This window comes from Cydia pomonella, chromosome 4 (genome assembly GCF_033807575.1).
Source record: "Cydia pomonella isolate Wapato2018A chromosome 4, ilCydPomo1, whole genome shotgun sequence".
In the NCBI taxonomy this organism is placed as follows: Eukaryota; Metazoa; Arthropoda; class Insecta; order Lepidoptera; family Tortricidae; genus Cydia; species Cydia pomonella.
In genome coordinates this window covers 7,634,502-7,641,977 of record NC_084706.1, presented here as the reverse complement: position 1 = coordinate 7,641,977, position 7,476 = coordinate 7,634,502, and the positions used below count along the sequence as shown (strand labels likewise).

Genomic DNA, 7,476 nt, shown 5'->3' with positions numbered 1-7,476 from the left:
TTACTCATGTGTTTATTTTAAAAAATATCTGGAGCGAATTGTTTACGGAGCTAGAGAGCGATACGAAATTACCAGGAATTCTCCTAATGTGTATTTTACCTGTCCTTACTTTACCTCCGGAATATCTTGAATTCAAGTCCAGTTGGATGTTAAGGTCAAAGAAGAAACGTTCAGTTGAGAACTAGGCAAGTCAGTTATGCGCACATGAAGAAGTTCTAGGTCAGACTAAGACACAAGTCACAGAAAACGAAGCTAATGCAACTTTGTACACAAAGATGAACAAAGGTAAAAAGAAGAACACGCAATAAAACATATACTTGCTTTACTATAAAGTATGTCTCCTTTTTTTTCATTCTTTTAAAACTTTTCTACATAATATTAGGTCTACTTGTAAATCGCCCAAGTAGACCTAATATTATGTAGTACGAAAGTACCTACGGATGCATATGTAGATGTGCACGCACACATACATAGCTAGTTTCGGATACAAAAAAGAGATAGCGCTTCGGAATTAGTTTCCTTAAAATGCTTCAAGAGGGCTCTCTTCTCCTATATACTTACTTTACTCTTTGGGTTGACCAAGGCCGGTAAGGGGTGATCCATTAATCACGTCATACCTTTTTGGCTAGTTTTTGACCGCTCCTTTGAAAGGACATACTTAGTTCGCGCACATTGATTTTCTCCTTATTTAATTCGTTGGTCTGATTATGACCATTGATAACTTATGATTATAAAGGCCGATTAACATCTTAAATTTCTACATTTTTATTAGCTTCTTCTCTATACTTTTACTCTTTCTGTCGACGCCCACTATCGGCAAGGCACAACACGGCTCGCACTGCCTTGGCGACTTTAGGTACACCATACGCTACCAAAGCAACCCAAAAACTGCCGAAGTCTTTAGGTACGCCTCAGGCTGCCGAAGCAACCTCAATACTGCCTCGGTGTCTTTAGATACGCCTTACGGTACCAAAGCAACCCAAAAACTGCTGAAGTCTTTAGGTACGCCTCAGGCTGCCGAAGTAACCTCAATACTGCCTCGGTGTCTTTAGATACGCCTTACGGTACCAAAGCGACCCAAAAACTGCCGAAGTCTTTAGGTACGCCTCAGGCTGCCAAAGCAACCTCAATACTGCCTCGGTGTCTTAAGATACGCCTTACGGTACCAAAGCAACCCAAAAACTGCTGAAATCTTTAGGTACGCCTCAGGCTGCCGAAGCAACCTCAATACTGCCTCGGTGTCTTTAGATACGCCTTACGGTACCAAAGCGACCCAAAAACTTACTTTTTATTTACTTTTGCAAACAAATATTCATTGATCTTATAAGATTGTTAATAAGTATTTTGTAAAACTACAATCGTTTGCACTACGATAACGAAACTCTTTGTGTCTCACTATCACTCTGCGACAGACGGCCAGATTCGAAGAATGATTGAGACACGTTTAAGATCTTGGAAATATCTTTAAAACATCGATAACTAAACGACATGTCAAAATTGACGTTTATTTCGATTCCGCTGTGATCCCAGTAAGATCTATATCTACGATATTTCTAACGTCAAAGTGACATTGGTTGCCCGAATCGAGCTGCTTCTGTCAATTATACGAAATACAAACGGCACCTAAATGAGAACTTATCTAAACCAGAACTTATCGTTATCGTATGTCATTCTTCGAATCGGGCCAATCAATACTTAGTGTGACAGTGACACTGCGTTTCGTTCGCTACGGTGCGTAAACGATTGGCATGATGTCTATACGCACTCTGTACATTATGCCGTGCTTTTGACAATTCTGGGCTATAACCGCGAAAATCGAAGTTCGTCAATTACGGGGATTTTTCTCTGTCACTTTAATTACATGTTAGTGAGAGTAAAAGAGAAAAATCCCCGCAATTTACGAATTTCGGTTTTCGCGGTAGGCTTCTAGTTTGTTTCACGTCTGATAAAACACAAAGCGCCATCAAGTGTCCTGTCAAATTCAGAGCAAAAAAAATCTTACACTTTACAGGTTTACAACTTTACGTAGGTTCACATCTTATACACTCAATTAATCTTTGTTATGGTCCACGGTGGATAAACGCGCTGTAAGGGTTAACATAAAACCATGTGTAATAATTGTTATACTTATGCATTTATTCATTAATTTATCATTAAAAGTTTTGCGGATTATTTACAAGATCGGCAAGAAGTCCAAGATCGGCAAAAGTTGGTCTAAGAGTATTGGGCGGGAATTCCATCCTTGCTCCAGTCCAGCTCTACAGCCTTGCCGGTGCGAGCGGCCTGTTCCGCCGCTGTCGCCAACTTGCTGATGGCCAGTGTCTGCCAGCTGGTGACTTCCATTGGCACTTTGTCTGTAATAACATAACCTTTTAGAATCATGCTGCAAGTATCTACCTTTACACAATACATGGAAAAAATCATAACTTTTATTTCTGTGGATTTTATATGTAGCTAGGGTTGTATATATTGTACCTATATTCAATTCTTTAGGTACTATAAGGCAAATGTTGCAAATTCTGAAGTAAACACAGCGGGAGTAGCACTTTTCGGACAAATAACCAAGAAAAGCACAGATTAATTGGCATAATAACTTTAACTAACTGATAAATAGGTACATACATATATATATAGGTACATGTACTTACAAATACAATGTGTATTTTTTAAACTACGCCAAATAACTTTATAGCTGATTTAGACAATATTCAACCGCTAGCGCAGGACAATTCATACCACTACTTCTATTCTAATGGGTATTCGATAACGCTAGGTACTAGCCCCAAATATTTTATTGCTGATGGTTCTAAGATCTAATACAAAAATCTTACATTGAATCACATCGAGGAAGTGCTCCAACTCCTTCTGGTAGGCGCGCTTGTAGCGGGAGGGGAAGGAGTAGAAGATAGGGCTCTTTTTGATGCCCTCGTGGCCGATGTACGCCTCGACGGCGGCGGTGGGCCTCTCGTTTTCTACCTTAATCATTCCTGTAAACAAAAAATGTTTCCATAAGTAAAAGTTAAAGATAATTTACACTGCAATGCCTGAAAATTCTTTTTTTTTTTAATCCTAGACACGTACATACATAGGTATCGTTAAAGTAACTGATAACAGAGTCTAACCCGCGATTAGTCTGTATATAATGATGCATGATTAATGTGTGTTCTCTCGTTTGTGTTTACGATTAAAAATAATTATATTCTATTCAAATATATATATATATATATATATATACTGTGTAGTGTATATTATTATGGCAATACAGAAATATTATTTCGCGTTTGAAGAACATGGAACTTTTCATATCTTTTTTCATATTTCAAGGCCAGTCTTATTATGTAATCTTCTATTACATACCTACGCAATTAACTACACCTACACAACTACAATTAACTGCAACTATAGGGCTAAATTGGCCAAAAAATTAAACATGTTAAGTGCTTCTGGACAAAGGTTTATGATAACGTGTATGGAATATTTACCCTTGTTTCCGAAAGCCTCGAGCCTCTGATCGTAGCCGTAGGCGGAGAAGCGGCTGTTGTCGCCGATGGCCACGGCACCCGATGGGAAGGATAGCAGGAAGGCCACGTTATCAAAGTCATCGATGGCCTTGATCTCAGGGACGAGGGCGGTGGCGTGCGCCTGCACGCGTATCGGCAGCTCGCCGAGCACCCAGCACGCCATGTCGAAGTCGTGCACCAAGCAGTCGTGGAAGATTCCACCTGACGGGTTACAAGACGTTACAGCAAGTTGGAAAGTACACGGAAAATTGCCAATCTGGTACATCTGCCTGTCTTCACCGTCATTATTAGTTAACTAGCTAACTATCACAGGAGTAATAAAATAGGCAAAAATAGCACAATACAATTAAATATTTATCGTAAAGTAAACATAAATGTAGACTTCATAGGTACTTAAGTGACATCATATTATATCAAAGGATGTAACAATGTTGAACGAAATATTTAAACTGGGGACTTTTTTTAAACGTACGTGGGTCCTTTTTGGTAATGTAAAGTACCTGAAGTTCTGAGGTAGTCAACGGAGGGCAGAGGGGAATCCCTGGCGGTGACCTTGAGAACCTGAACGTGGCCGACCTCACCCTTCCTAACTCTGTCCTTTAAAGACCTGTAGGAGTCGTCAAAGCGACGGTTGAAGGCGGCGAACAGAGCCTTGCCCTTGGCTCTAGCGGCTTCGTAGCACTTCTTAGTGTCTTCAATGTTCTCAGCAATAGGCTTCTCACAGTACACATCCTTGTCGTTGGCGATGGACTTGACTACGATGTCATGGTGGGTATATGTTGGGGAAGCAATGAAGACAACGTTGACACTATAAATTGTATTATACTTATAGATAAATAATATGCATCCAGGGGTAAATAGTAAACCAATTACTTTTATTATAATGACGAGTGGATAACGTAAGCCATGCACAAAAGCAATATAGGTACGTATTATCTAAATTTATTGCTTCCGAATGACGAGGGTGGCCAAGTAACACATTTTATATTCATCAGATTCTCAATAAAACAGCCTAATTTCCGAAATAGGTTTTTTTTTCTATTTTTGTCGAATTTTGTTGCTAGTTTAAGCAATTTTAGATTTAAATGTTATCTTTTACACCTTTTATTCTGTGCATTGTATTTTTTTGAGTTTCTTGCCTGCCAAATAAAGAATTTATTGAAGTGAAAACTTCGTAAGACGGACACGTGACCTGATCGAAAAACTGTTACGATGTAATTGAAGCCAGTAGGCCGCCGGCGCGGCGTAGGAACTAGGAAGGAAGTATTGTATTTTACCACATAAATTCGTGCAAAATTATTCCCTAACCATTCCAAAATATCAATAATGCACAACGTTAATATTCAAGTTTTCACTTCTGCCGGTGCCCGGAGTGCAACCCGTTGTTTTTTATGTATTTATTAAAGAGAGATAAAAAACATGTAAATAAGAGATTAATAACGAAGTGGAATGGGAAAAATATCTTACGTCTTATCATTGTAGACACGGCCAGCGTCCTTGGAGGTGATGAATTGCACATCGTCGCTGAGGCCCCAGTAGGCCCTGAGCTCGGCGAACCTCTCCTTGCGGTCATCGACGATGTACTTGACGATGACGCGGGGGTTTCTGATGATGCTAGACAGGTGGATGGAGCCGGCGCGGCCGAGACCGAAGATAGCGCCGACCACCGGGGCGACCTTCTTCTTGGCGCTTGTGTCAGCAGTCACCGACTCGACATACCTGTAAAATATGTGTGATTCAGTTAATTGTTTTAATAACAACCAGAGTTTTAAATTAACATAAAAAAATATTCAGCCTCTGTAGTCTAGGCGGTATGACTACGAAGCTGGTCATGGATTCAAATCCCAGGAAGGGCAATATTTGTGTGATGGGCGAGGATATTTGTGACGTCCCACGGGTAAAGGTACCTTATGGCGGTCGGCGCTTACAGTTATTAACGACGCTCTAATACTAATGCGGTAGTGCTACGCGACGTAAGCGCCAACCGCCATAAGGTAGCTTTTCCTATGGAACGACACATTTGTTCCTGAGTTGATCAGACTTCAGATGCTCATGACATATTCAACGCCTAATCTTTGTTTTTTCATATGCTAATAATTTACGTCGTTTTTTGGAACCCATGAGTTAAACCATGATAGGAGTTAGAACATCAAGATAAGTTTTATACTGGTCTTTTCCAGCTAGCTACGAGTATTAGGTACGAACGTAACAGTGGTGAAATAGTAGTTAACGAAGGGATGAAAGGCACTCATTTCCATCGAAGTTGTTTGGCGCTCAAACACTGAAATGATGCCTTTCACCCGAGTTAAACACTCTACTTTTCATTTCGAATACCAGGTTAAATACATGAGGTTTTTAGGGTTCCGTAGCCAAATGGCAAAAAACGGAACCCTTATAGATTCGTCATGTCCGTCTGTCTGTCCGATTATGTCACAGCCACTTTTTTCCGAAACTATAATAGCTATACTGTTCAAACTTGGTAATAGATGTATTCTATGAACCGCATTAAGATTTTTACACAAAAATAGAAAAAAAAAACAATAAATTTTGGGGGTTCCCCATACTTAGAACTGAAACTCAAAAAATCTTTTTTCATCAAACTCATACGCGTGGGGTATCTATGGATAGGTCTTCAAAAATGATATGTAGGTTTTTAATATCATTTTTTTCTAAACTGAATAGTTTGCGTGAGAGACGCTTCCAAAGTGGAAAAATGTGTGCCCCCCCCCCCCCCCCTGTAACTTCTAAAATAACAGAATGAACAATCTTAAAAAAATATATGATATACATTACCATGCAAACTTCCACCGAAAATTGGTTTGAACGAGATCTAGTAAGTAGTTTTTTTTAATACGTCATAAAATTAAAAAGAATTGTTTTTTTCATCAAACCCATACGTGTGGGGTATGTATGGATAGGTCTTCAAAAATGATATGTAGGTTTTAAATATCATTTTTTTCTAAACTGAATAGTTTGCGCGAGAGACGCTTCCAAAGTGGAAAAATATGTGCCCCCCCCCCCCCCCCCCCCCCCCCCCCCTGTAACTTCTAAAATAACAGAATGAAAAATCTAAAAAAAATATATGATATACATTACCATGCAAACTTCCACCGAAAATTGGTTTGAACGAGATCTAGTAAGTAGTTTTTTTTAATACGTCATAAAATTAAAAAGAATTTTTTTTTTCATCAAACCCATACGTGTGGGGTATGTATGGATAGGTCTTCAAAAATGATATGTAGGTTTTAAATATCAATTTTTTCTAAACTGAAGAGTTTGCGTGAGAGACGCTTCCAAAGTGGAAAAATATGTGCCCCCCCCCCCCCCCCCCCCCCCCTGTAACTTCTAAAATAACAGAATGAAAAATCTAAAAAAAATATATGATATACATTACCATGCAAACTTCCACCGAAAATTGGTTTGAACGAGATCTAGTAAGTAGTTTTTTTTAATACGTCGTAAATGGTACGGAACCCTTCATGGACGAGTCCGACTCGCACTTGGCCGCTTTTTTTATTTGTGTACATCTATTTCAGTGAAAAACTTATAGTTCTCAAAGTCCCAAATAGCTTCACGGTCCAAGTATAATACATAGCACAGTCGGTGCCCTAACATGCCGACATCAATTGAGGTACTTATCGTCACTTGAGTGGTCACTTGCATGATTCCACTAACCCGGGGTTAACCTAGTGTCAAATAGTACTGGTAACCATGGTAACTCCATATTTAACCGATTAACCCCGGGTTATTGGGATGGTGCAAGTGGCCTTTACTGTACCTACTACTGGCATATATTCATTAAAGCGCCAGCTGTCAAACTCGGGACACGATTATGTCTTAGTTTTTACTTTTCTACTACAAATTAAGAACTCTTTTTAGTAGTTAGTGCAGTGGTAGAAACTATCACTTACTCGGTATGAAAGAAGTCCTCAGCTGGGTAAGAGCTTTTGAAGGT

General features: G+C 39.4%; 1 protein-coding gene across 3 annotated transcripts in view; it reads right to left on the bottom strand.

The window, feature by feature from the left end:
• Positions 1 to 2,115: 2,115 nt before the first annotated feature.
• LOC133516970 (uncharacterized oxidoreductase YrbE-like) overlaps positions 2,116 to 7,476 on the bottom strand; it is an 18,446-nt gene continuing 13,085 nt past the window's right edge. For all 3 annotated transcript variants that reach the window (XM_061850055.1, XM_061850054.1, XM_061850056.1), the window contains 6 exons: positions 7,433 to 7,476; positions 4,989 to 5,240; positions 4,022 to 4,329; positions 3,483 to 3,722; positions 2,832 to 2,987; positions 2,116 to 2,354 (listed from right to left, as the gene is read on the bottom strand). The exon at positions 7,433 to 7,476 is cut by the window's right edge and continues 46 nt beyond it. In XM_061850055.1, the coding sequence (XP_061706039.1) occupies positions 2,215 to 2,354; positions 2,832 to 2,987; positions 3,483 to 3,722; positions 4,022 to 4,329; positions 4,989 to 5,240; positions 7,433 to 7,476 (1,140 nt within the window). In that variant the 3' untranslated portion in view covers positions 2,116 to 2,214. The remainder of the gene's footprint in view (positions 2,355 to 2,831; positions 2,988 to 3,482; positions 3,723 to 4,021; positions 4,330 to 4,988; positions 5,241 to 7,432) is intronic.